The sequence below is a fragment of the Poecilia reticulata genome, chromosome 2, assembly GCF_904066995.2.
Source record: "Poecilia reticulata chromosome 2, P_reticulata-male-v2, whole genome shotgun sequence".
NCBI lineage: Eukaryota > Metazoa > Chordata > Actinopteri > Cyprinodontiformes > Poeciliidae > Poecilia > Poecilia reticulata.
The window spans coordinates 31,295,581-31,306,999 of NC_088831.1; the positions used below are offsets into that span (position 1 = coordinate 31,295,581).

The 11,419-nt window shown below is 38.6% G+C and overlaps 1 protein-coding gene across 5 annotated transcripts in view; it reads right to left on the bottom strand.

The window, feature by feature from the left end:
* The window catches only part of adam23b (ADAM metallopeptidase domain 23b), a 28,732-nt gene extending 17,656 nt beyond the window's left edge, over positions 1 to 11,076 (bottom strand). For 2 of the 5 annotated variants that reach the window (XM_008398678.3, XM_008398686.3), the window contains exons 1-6: positions 10,799 to 11,069; positions 10,043 to 10,260; positions 9,729 to 9,805; positions 1,508 to 1,571; positions 473 to 555; positions 285 to 348 (exon numbers count right to left, since the gene is read on the bottom strand). In XM_008398678.3, the coding sequence (XP_008396900.1) occupies positions 285 to 348; positions 473 to 555; positions 1,508 to 1,571; positions 9,729 to 9,805; positions 10,043 to 10,260; positions 10,799 to 10,874 (582 nt within the window). In that variant the 5' untranslated portion in view covers positions 10,875 to 11,069. Of the gene's footprint in view, positions 1 to 284; positions 349 to 472; positions 556 to 1,507; positions 1,572 to 9,728; positions 9,806 to 10,042; positions 10,261 to 10,798 lie in introns of all 5 variants that reach the window. The other 3 variants (XM_008398670.3, XM_008398694.3, XM_017302330.2) reach the window with 2 other exon arrangements.
* Positions 11,077 to 11,419: the final 343 nt, after the last annotated feature.

Genomic DNA, 11,419 nt, shown 5'->3' on the forward strand with positions numbered 1-11,419 from the left:
TTGTATTTAACTCTATGAGAGACGTCAAGAAGTCCTGTGGGCATAGAGCCCATAGACAGCAGATTAGTTTCTTCCACCCCAAATAAATAAAGCCTTTGTGGAACTGTTTCCAACAACGAAGCAGATTCAAAACTAAATAGTGTCACACTGTTTACTGTATTTCAATTTCCAACTAAGGCGCTGAAAGATGCTATTAAGCAGTTTACAACTACAAATCACTAATAAGAGGTATTTGTGAGATCTCTGACACATTGTAGGACTTCTATGCAAATGCAATAACTTACAATTAAGTGAGCCTGGTGTAAGGGCTCAATTAGATATGCATGGACTCCATCGTCAAACATCCCGCTGCCAGGGCAGACAGAGAGAATGGAAAAAAGTAAAAGAGAGAGGCCAGTCGATAATGAGGAGAGAGCAGAGTGCATTGAGCTGTACGAGCTATTCTTAGCACACAACTTTGCTGTTCACTTACTGCAACCCATTGCAGGTAGATAAGGCCACGTGGGAGTTGCTGCTCCCCCTCACCTGGCCGTGGTAGTAGCAGTGTTCCCCGCCCTAGGGAGGAAAAACAGTACAAATGCATCACCAAAATAAAGCAGCTTCACTGTGAGATCCCTCTAATGTTCACGCAGGTCTAAAAGTGTAACAGATTGTGCTGCAGATGTCAGTTTGGCCTCCTTGCAGCGCATTGCTGCAGGGGGTCTCAATCTGTGCTCGTTAAGGCGTAAATTTAATACTCTGTAAGGCATCTCCTGGCTCTGCTTGAGACTCAGCTGTTCAGAAGCTCTCCTCCTTTCCTTCAGCAGCTTTTTCTTACCTTCTCTCATACTACTTTATCTATCTCTCAGACTGCACTGATACTGCAGAGTGCTTTTTCCTTCCCCCATCATGTGACCAAAGCTCCAGCAGGAGGCTGCAGGGAAGTGAAACCCTGCTGATTCAGCCCGAGTGTGCCCAGCCCAGCCAGCTCTGTGCCTGAATCAGCAGCAGCAGAAACCAAGCACTGAACCCTTCCACTAATCTATCTATCTATCTATCTATCTATCTATCTATCTATCTATCTATCTATCTATCTATCTATCTATCTATCTATCTATCTATCTATCTATCTATCTATCTATCTATCTATCTATCTATCTATCTATCTATCTATCTATCTATCTATCTATCTATCTATCTATCTATCTATCTATCTATCTATCTATCTATCTATCTATCTATCTATCTATCTATCTATCTATCTATCTATCTATCTATCTATCTATCTATCTATCTATCTATCTATCTATCTATCTATCTGTCTGTCTCAATGCTTTCCTATAAAACAGCTCATCGTTGCACGTCAGAGCTGATGCCATTTTTAACTATTTTCTTTCACTAAATGTTTTTCTGATTTTACACAAAGCCAATCTATAAATGTCATCATTGCCCTCTGATCTGTAAAAAAAAAAAAAAAAAAAATGAAAATAGCAGAACAGAGAGAGAGCCAGAGGAAGAAGATGATTACCTTCGACAAGACGGGTTTTCCGTTTTCGTAGTGGATCTCAATGTAATCGGAGGACAGCAGGTCACTGTTAAAATGAATGAATTAGTAACTAGGATCAGCCGCAATGTATGAAATGGGGTTCTGCTAAAAGTTTAGAAGAAGTGGCTATCTCTAAAGCAAAATACGATTGCCTTGGCATCTACATTTTACAGTTTCTTATCAGTCACTTTGGTGCATAACTTGGAAAAGAATTGATATCACATCTTCAATCATCAAAAAATCAATTTCTGTGAACAAGTTACAAATGCGTTTGTACATTCATGCAAGTATTTATGAACAGTTCTCTACATTTCTTCTACATTTTTAATTGCTTAATGTCTAAATCTGTCTTGAATTGGTAAAATTGCTCACAGGTGAATCCTGAGTTTCTTTATTGAGCCAATGATCAAGCAGTTTTATAGCTCAGTGAACCATGAACTGAAAGGTAGGTAGTGTAAATGGCAAGAGCACAACATGATGTCAAATGTCTGACAATGGAAGGTCAACAGCATGTGCAGTTTTCGTTAAGCAGATTGCTGTATTTGTATTTTTGTTTTATTTCTTTCAGTTCTGCAGTGCTGTCTTTTATTTTCTGTGTCACAATGACATGGTCTGCCAATAAATTACAGTAAAAGCATAAATGTGAGTCTTGTCCAGTCTCCTGCCATTGGTCTCCCACAATTACAATTTACAATACTTTAGCCATAGTTTACAACAGAACATCCCTCCAGTGAACACTATTTTATGAACATTTACAGTGTTGCCATGTTTGTTTTTGATGACTTCTTACACCAAATTGTATGATTATTTACACAGGACACAGAGGTTGGAGGCAGTGGTGACTTTAAATATTTCTACTAAAGTGGTGGAAGATGGAAGAAGTCCACTTTGTTAACGGCTCTTTTATTAGCCATTAGCTCAAGCCTGCAGGTCCAACTAATCAGAAGATGATGGTTGTTTACATTCAATATTAGGATCAAAACAGGGTAACTACCTAACAGAAAAGCCATGTAATTATCAACATAATAGCATTTAGCTAAGCTGCTATCATGTTATTTTTGCAAAGCTTATACTCATATTAGACAGTTACTGTGACCAGAATCCTTTTGTGTATGTCATTCTCAATTTGTGTTTTAGACAGGAAGATCTTTGGTGCAGCACCCCCTCCAGCCTCCATTTCCTGTGTATTTAATCAACCTCTTTTTTGTTTAGAAATTGGCAAAATAATCTTCTCTAAATCAACTGCTTTTTAGCATCCTTTTTGAAACATTTAAAGTTGTCTTAATACAGTTGGAGCTTAGCGTCAACCTCTAAATCCAGCTAATCTGAATTCATACTACATCAGAAGTCTTATCTGCTGAGAGAATACCTGGTTATAACCTTTTGAGAGAGCCTCACTGAAAATATATCAACATGTCCTTTATGTCAGGAGAATGTGACTCAGTCCCGGTAGAAAAACGTGTTTTCTGTTTTCTCTGACTCACATTTTGTGGCTGCTTTGCTTGGCAAACGAGCAAGAGGCTACTCAAACATTCCCAGTTGAAAAGAGTGAAGGGGTATGATTCATGACTTAACTCTGCCCCACTCAACCCAAGCAAATAAATAAATAAAAAAATACAAACAGAACACTGAAAACAATTATGTACAACTGCATCCAACAGCTTATAGAGACAAGAAGAGAAACCAGTAAAACAAAATGAAAGCTGCAAACAAGCCCTGATGTGATAAATGATCACCAGGCTCCAGTTTTCACCTTGAACACAACAGTCCTGCTGTCAGTTGCTGCTGTCTGAGTCAGCATCCCTCACCGTTACACACACTCAATCTGTTAGCTGACTTCAAAAGACTGCAGAATCTGCCATAACCGCGCTTTTTTTCTTTTTCCTCTTTCCTCCTGGATTTAACCTTGCAAATCAACAACATCCCCCACCCCCTCTCTGTGAACATGCGTGCATGAAGAAAAAAAAAAGAAAAAGAAAAGCTCTGACATGTTCGAGTGAGGCTAAGAAGCATGTGAGCAGAAACTGCACCCTTTCGTAGAGAAAAGTCAGAGCAGGAGCAGCATCTCTGAGGTATTCCTCAGCGAAGGGGCTATTTTTAGCTCGGCAGATGAAGCAGGACGAGACGAGTGAGTGGGCCATGCCACGGTGTCTTGGTGTTTGCGTGTTGGAGCGTGAGTGCAGGGCGTAAAGGGACTGAGCAAAGCAACACGGGCACCTTGAGGAGCATGTCTGCTTGACTTGTGCAAAAAGGATACAAACGGGGAGTCCTGCTCAGAGGTCCCTGAGCGAGCAGACAGAATGCTACACTGCAGCAGCAGCAGCAGGGAAAAGCCAGAGAGAAAGGTCCAGGAAACTACGGGAGGTTCTCACGTCTGGCGCCAGATCAAATCAAGCCCCGCTGCAGCACATAATGCTCCCATGCTGTTCATGTAACGCTGCAATCTGTCCCCTAATGAAGGAGACGCTCTAAGGAAAGGTCACAGACACTCAAATACTCTGCAGACCCTAAAGCCCCTCGAGGTAAAACAGGATCCTGATCCTCTGAAACAATTCAGTTTGAATTAAATTCCCCCCCAGCTTCCAGTCCCAGGTTCACCGAGAGATGAGCAGAGAAACCAGCAAACAGCAGCACTTTGCAGATCCAGCTATATTTAGCGCAGCACCGGTGCAGCTACAACACAAGACAAAGACTTCAAACCGCTGCTCTTACACCAAAAAAAAAAAAAAAAAAAGGCCATCATTGATAACCAACATGCAAACAGCTGGCAATCAAGGTCACACAGCTCTCTGTTTGATTCCTTAACATTGAACAACATGCACTGGTAGTGCAAATTAAGTTCATTAGGTTGTAATTTCAGAGTGATTTTTCTGTAAGACATACAAGCTGTATTTAGTTTGACCTTCAAAAACACAAAGTCAGGCAGATTTCTAAAACTGCTGCCAAAAACCGCTGAATTCTGCACTTTGTAATTTTATCCCGGCACATTACTGTTACCAGCTAGGGTTTTCTGTAAAATCAGCTAAATTTATTTTAGATGTAGCTTGTCACCTACAGAACAATGTGTTATGAAATGTTTTTTTCAATTCTTTATATGTTTGCTGAAAATTGGTAATATAGAATGCGTACACATACAAAAAACACATCCGTCAAATCAGAAAAGGCGTCAGTTCTTTGAAGTAGGTTCATTAAAAAAAATTTCTGATGTTTAAAATCTCCACATATATGGGGACGCCAAGAGACTCAGTGGTAGAGCCTCTGGTTTGATTCCCATCCGGCTGCTTGACTTCCCTTGCTTTCTGTCTAGCTACTATTGAATACATGTCACTGGTGCCATTGAAAAAAAAAAATCCTCATTCAAATGATAAGTTTTCTTTGCTTGTATTCCTACTTAAAGGTTCATTCCTTCCAGTTAGCCCCACCATTCATGCGTTTGTAGAAAAGTCTAATCTGCTGCTTTCATTCAAGCCAATCCCACAGGAAAGTAAATCAGAAAGTACCTCATTGCTCTGTGGTCCAAAAGAGAGAAGACTGGTGAACTAAAGTTTTATGAGTTCAGACTACATTCGCTTACAAGTTATGGAAAACCCCGTAAGTCTTTAAGGTGATTTTTTTTTTTTAAGTTTTTTTTTATTCCTGCAAAGGAAATCCCCACTTACTTTTACCCAGCTTACTTTTAAGAAGAAAAAAAATGCAAATCTGGCTGTTTATTCCAAAATCTTTTCAAGATATTCTATCTTTGATGTCAAGATTATGAAATAGTGCTATCATTTACCATGTAAAAGAAAAAGCTAGCATTATTTCTCCCAAAAAAGGGCAATGTGGTGCGCATTCAGTTCACTTCATACCAGGTCTTATTCAAAAATGTAAAAAAGATTTTGGAATAAACACTTTTTTTTTTATTCCACATTGTAGAATAGCAATTTCACACATCTTTTTTTTTTTTTTTTTACTGCTGTAGCTTTTTATTGGTATTAAATAGATTTAGGTTGGCAAGGATTTAAATATTTAACATCTGCATAATTTATGTTTAGTAATAATTTATGGAATTGTTTTGTTTCAGTCTTTTCCTGGTTATCCCTCTCTATTTTTCTCTATCTCTCTCTCTCTCTCCCTTTTCATCTTCCATTCTTTTTTCTTTACTTTCTTCTTTCCCTTTCTTTCTTTTTTCTTTCTTCCTCTTTCTTAATAATGTGATAGTGACTTCTTATATTAGTAAAACAGCCACAATTTTGTCTGACATGTTTACTGAATGACTATATTTTACATCAGAACAAATTATTTAAACTCCATTAAGATATGAAAGCAAGTGAAACCTTTAGACTAGCTTTTTGGTAGGAATCCGTGACATAAAGCTGTTTAAAGAACACAAGGATGGCAAACCACAAACCCATTGTCTCTCTGCTCATTTCAGTGCATAGCTATAAAGATGTCTCCATCTGCAGACTGGCAGCTGAGCAAAAATGATTTGTAACCATTAAGAACCAGGCTGAAGTTTTAAATTACATCATCCCTGACTGCATTATCTGAAACTAATGCTGCATTAATCAGTCTAATAATGCTACTATATGATATATAATACATGCAATTTGCTCTTAACTACTGATTAAAATCAGAATTGTTTTCTTGTTTGCTTCAGCTAGAAAACTCAAGCTTCAGCAAACAAGCTAAAAAAAAAATTCTAAAACTCCATAATCTTTTTGTTAAATTTGCTTTCATTTTATTTTAGTTCAGCGTTTCCTAGAAAACATGTTACCAAGCAGACCTAGTTATTTTCTTTCTAATGTCTTTGCAGTTTCAATTATATTTTGTATGTAGAATTAATGTGGCTGCATTTTTAGCTCCAGCACCGATAGCAATATAGACTTTCTGCACTCTTATACGACTCAAATGCCATTTCAGCAAAGTCTGAACAGCTAAAAACATTTTGAATAATTAAAGACTTTTTTTTATGTTTCACCTAATGTGTCTTCCATAAAAGAGGTCACAGTGGTTCTGATGGGTCATCCTACTTCTGCGTTGGTCCTGCACTGTAAAACATTTCAGCCACATTTAGTTGTGTCAGCTATCAACCCATTAAGTCAAAGAAACCATGCAGATTTTGATTCTGAACTTGCTTTTACTCAAGTTATATCAGTGAACATTAAACAAACACTGATTACTCATTTTGTTGGAATTATTATTATTATTTTATTTAAAATGTAAAATGATTCCTGTAATATGTTTTTCCTAGATTTTCAATTGTTTTTGTCATGTTGATTGATCAAAATGTATCGGTCTCTGTTGAATTGTCCTGACGTCCGCAACATGGAAGCATCATTTCATTGTATGTCTTAACATGCAAAATGCCTGAATAAGTTATTATAATGTCAAGCATATTTCTATACATTTCCGTTAGATTTTTTTCCCCCAAATGTGTCCTGAACTGGTAAACTGCTGCTGAGTTTCTCCAACAAAGATAAATGTATGAAGCATTAGATCAACCAAGTTTCTGAAATAGCTCAAATGTATCTCTGATTAACTATGAACTGGCAAATATATAGTGTGTATAGCCAGAAAAATGTAACATTTCTGATAATGAAAGGACATGGACTAGGACAAGGTCAACAGTCAGAGAGAAGAAGATGAAGAGGAGCGAGGAGGCAAAACAAAGGAAGAGGCAGAAGGAGCTGAGGACATCCACCAGTTTCCATCACTCCAACATCTTCAGGTTATAATTTGCAACCCGCAACAGGATGCTGATGGAGTTCCTCCTGTCATTCCCCAGCCCCATTGAGAATTCTTTTAAGCATGGAGATGAAAAGTAAGGGAAGACTGCACTGTAATTCCTCAATCACTATATATAAAGTTTTCTATTGTTTCTGTTGCTATTTCTATTTTTGCATTTTTTTTCTTTGTTTTCTGTGGAGCTGTGTTTTCCTTTCTGTATCACAATGACACGGTCTTTCAACAAATTACAGAAAAATCACAAAATCAAATTTTTCCATTGGTCTCCCTCAATCACAGTTTACACTGGTTATCATCTAAACTTTGGCCATAGTTTACAGTAGAACATCCCTCCAGAGTCACTGCTATATTGACAAAATGACTAATCCATTTGACTGCCTCATCCAAACACGATGAAACATGGCCTTGTCATTCTGAGGCGCTGACATGTTTACTGACACAGATTTTTAATTTTGAGAGATGAACTGAGAATTTTGAGGAGGAAATTGGATTTTGCAGGTAACTCATGCTGTTTTACTGAATTGTTTGGAGAAATGCACATACTGTTTTGCAAATGTCAGAAATGATTTGAGAAATGCACCAAAGTGACTGTAATAAAGTGCATGCAGCTATTTTGTTCATGCAAGTTGTATGAAGATTTTAAATTCTGTAAATATAAAGTAAGTAGTCATTTAAACTATGGTAATATATAAATGTGTACTTGTTTAGCGTGGTGAAGAGCATCTATGTGAAATAATTACTTGACTTATATTACAGTGCTAAGATAGAACAAGTTACGATTTAAGATTAATGAGCTATCCACTAACTTTAAAAAAAAGTGTTTAGACAACTTGTCTCTTAGTGTTAAATCAACTAAACGAACTTTAGTTTCTGAGTTAAAACAAAAACAGTTTCCCTCTTGACTTTATTTGCTTTCTCAAGGCAGTATGTGAACTTTATTTTCAAATTAAAACACCTTCAAATGTTTTACAGTGTGGAGGCTGAAGCTTAGAGTAAGTATGAGATGGGGCACAAACAAAACTGACTTCCATGTTCTGAAAACAACTCCAGATCAAAACCTGGCAGAGGTTTATGAGAAAGCTACTTTTGTAAGCTTTAAAGTGTCTTTACATTTGCACTGAGTGATTACACAGTAAATGGAGGTAGCAACATCAATGATCTTTTTTTTTTGCGTAAAACACATACTGAGAACACGACACGTAAAGGGTTTCCAATCAAGCTGTCTGGCATTTAAGTGAAGAGCCAAAACATCATGAAGGTTTAGGTGAATACTCTAACACTGATACTGTCTTACTTTTCCACTGGCTATTTACTCTAACTTACATGTATCATTCTTCAAACATGTTTCACTCAGGAAGGTTATTGGTGGTGCACTGCCTCCATCTACTTCCATTTCCCATATCACTGGCTTCTGTGTAAATAAACACCCAAGAAAAATCTATATTGTTCAAAAAGTCCATAAAAATAGTGTTAGATTAAATTACTAGGATATTTTTGTTGTTGGACTTGTTTAAAGTCCGACAAGGTGTTGGCCTGTCTCGTAATAGCCCTGAGCTTCAGGTTCCAGGAGCAGCAAATTGGGGCTTAAGCTAAATGAAGAAACCAAGATGATTATTTATGGCAGCTACTTTAGTAATTTATGATAAGAAACTAAAATACTTTCTATCCATGAAAGATATTTGCTACATTATCAGGTATGAAGCCGCTATACTTTCACAAGAAATTACTGTTTAGCTAGCTGCTCTCTAATTTAAACAACTTCCATGTTATACTTTGATTACATTTTTGGAGATGGTAAAGTGTTTTGATAAGCCGATCATGAGTCGACCGGGATAATTTCCTAACAACTATGGGACCCTGACCAGAGTAAATAATAATTGCCCATGCAATTGCTCAAGAGTATGGGCGCAAAATGGTTTGTTCACAGTTATGAAATTGAAGCAAAAAGGAATGAAACTGCAATGATACATGGGTCATATAGACTGTTTCCCAGGGTGACAATTCACAGCAGGGATGACAAACACCAGATAAAAAAAGTAAAACTTTTTCTGTCACTTGGGCCTTCAACAAGTGTTTTATTGCTTTTATGCAAGAGCAGTCAATGGGTAGTTTGGCCCCTCACTTCGATGCTGAAAATAGGGAGATTGTATTGCTTTCAATAAAATCTATCCCAGAATCTCAGATAAATTCCTGCGTTATGATGGGTTGATGGATTGACTTGTCCAGCGCCCCATAAATGCCAGAACCTCTGTGCAGGTGTGAAATTTGGGTTCAATTTGGCAGGGGGCCCAGTCGACCTGGAGCTAATGTGGCATCCTTTGACTACAGGTAAGGGAACAATTACTGATAATAACTTCAAAGAAATCCACTCAAAAAAGACTGAGCTATCATTGTCAGAAGTGAGGTCACTCCTAGCAATAATCACAGCTTATTGTAGAAAGATCAAAAAGGAACAAAAGGAGTTGCATGTGCTTACTTGTTCAACGTTAGATCCAGAACAAATCTGGAACCGAATGCCTCTAACTGGAAGCTGGCCTGGGCGAGGTGGACTGTCTGAAGATGACACAAAAATATTAAAGCTGTACATTAAAAAGAGAAGTCGATTTCAACACCCAAAGCAGATTAATGGAACAAGTCAGTTCCATTCCGCAAAATTTTATTACGCCCAGAGGGAAGCTAGACATTATAGGAGCTCTGATTATGCACTTCTCTGTTACACTCGCGAGGCACAGTGCAGCAGGATGGATCTCATTGGTTTTTCAACACAAACCCGTCTCAGAGTGAGCTTACCTGGTCAGCCGCGGCCTGGTTCTTGGCATGGGTGTTGAGGTCATGGTGGGTGCTCTCGGAGTCCTCATTCAGGTAGTAGATCAGCCGTGAGGGGTAGGTGATGGCGTGCTCTGCTGCATGGTGTGTTGTGTTGTCTGTGGCAGGTGCTGCAGTCGCCTGTTGCTTCAGCAGTGCTGACGCTGCGTCCCTCTCAACCTTGTCCTCTACTCCTTGGGAAGCTGGATTTGAACGGAAATAACACATCTGACTTATCTAAAGCACAAAGCTGCCGTTTTCTGAAGAAAAGCATGGCATTGTTCATGGAAGGGCTCAGCTCCATGACATTTTCAGTTGAATGTGGTGATTTCAAACAGAAACAAAATTGCTTCATACTCGACTGCTTTTAACGGGCGTATAACCAAATTAAAAGGTTTATCCAAACAAAAGAGTCTCAAATTGATTTCCTGTGGCTGCTGTTTCTTATGTGGGGAAACAAATTTAATAGAGTTGGGCGCTTTTTAGTGTCGGAACAAAAGATGCTGTTGTCATGCTGTTTTTCATGCACCATCACGTTGGAGACGCCGCATATTAAACAGAATAAATTCCCCGTGATTTGTTTTAGGGAGATGAACGAGCACGGCGCACGATTAAGCGCAAATTTTCTCTAAACATTTTTAAAAATATATATACATCTCATCCAAGGAGTTGAGTGTCAAAAAAATATATATATATATATATTTTCTTTTTAAAACAACAGCGAGCTGTTGCAATACGCACCGGATGAAGCCAGTGATGGATGGAGCCAAGGCGAGAGGACGCAGACGAGCGAAGTGGCGAGAAATATCAAATGCATGATTCATATTTGATTGCTGAAATAACCCAATATCATCATCACAACGACGCTGTTAATCGCTGGGGGCCCATCATCGTGGCGCGGGAGGGGACAGGCCGTGTGGAGGGGGGGTCTTTCTTCATGGATCCATCCAGGAGACACCGGGCTCTGCTGCTGCAGTAGTGGCTGAGGAGGATGAACGAGGGGAGGAGGGGGAGGAGGAGGAAGAGGAGGGAGCCGAAAGAAGGCGGTGGCCAGGCAGATACACACTGTAGGTTGATATACTGGAAGCCAAGCAGCAGCAGACTCCTCCTCAGCGTGGTCAGTGTTGCCCTTCACACTGACAGGCAGACACAAACAGAGGCATGGAGTGATGGCAACATAAAATAAAATGAAATAAAATAAAAAAAATGAGATTGAGAGAAAGAGAGAGAGAGATTGGAAACATGTGGGGAAGCTAAAATAAATTTTATTTCCAAAAAAGAGGGAAAAAAAGAAAATTCCAATGAAGTGATTGCAACAGAAGCATTGCTGCAATTTATTCTTTTGTTTCTAGAGGTAGTCAG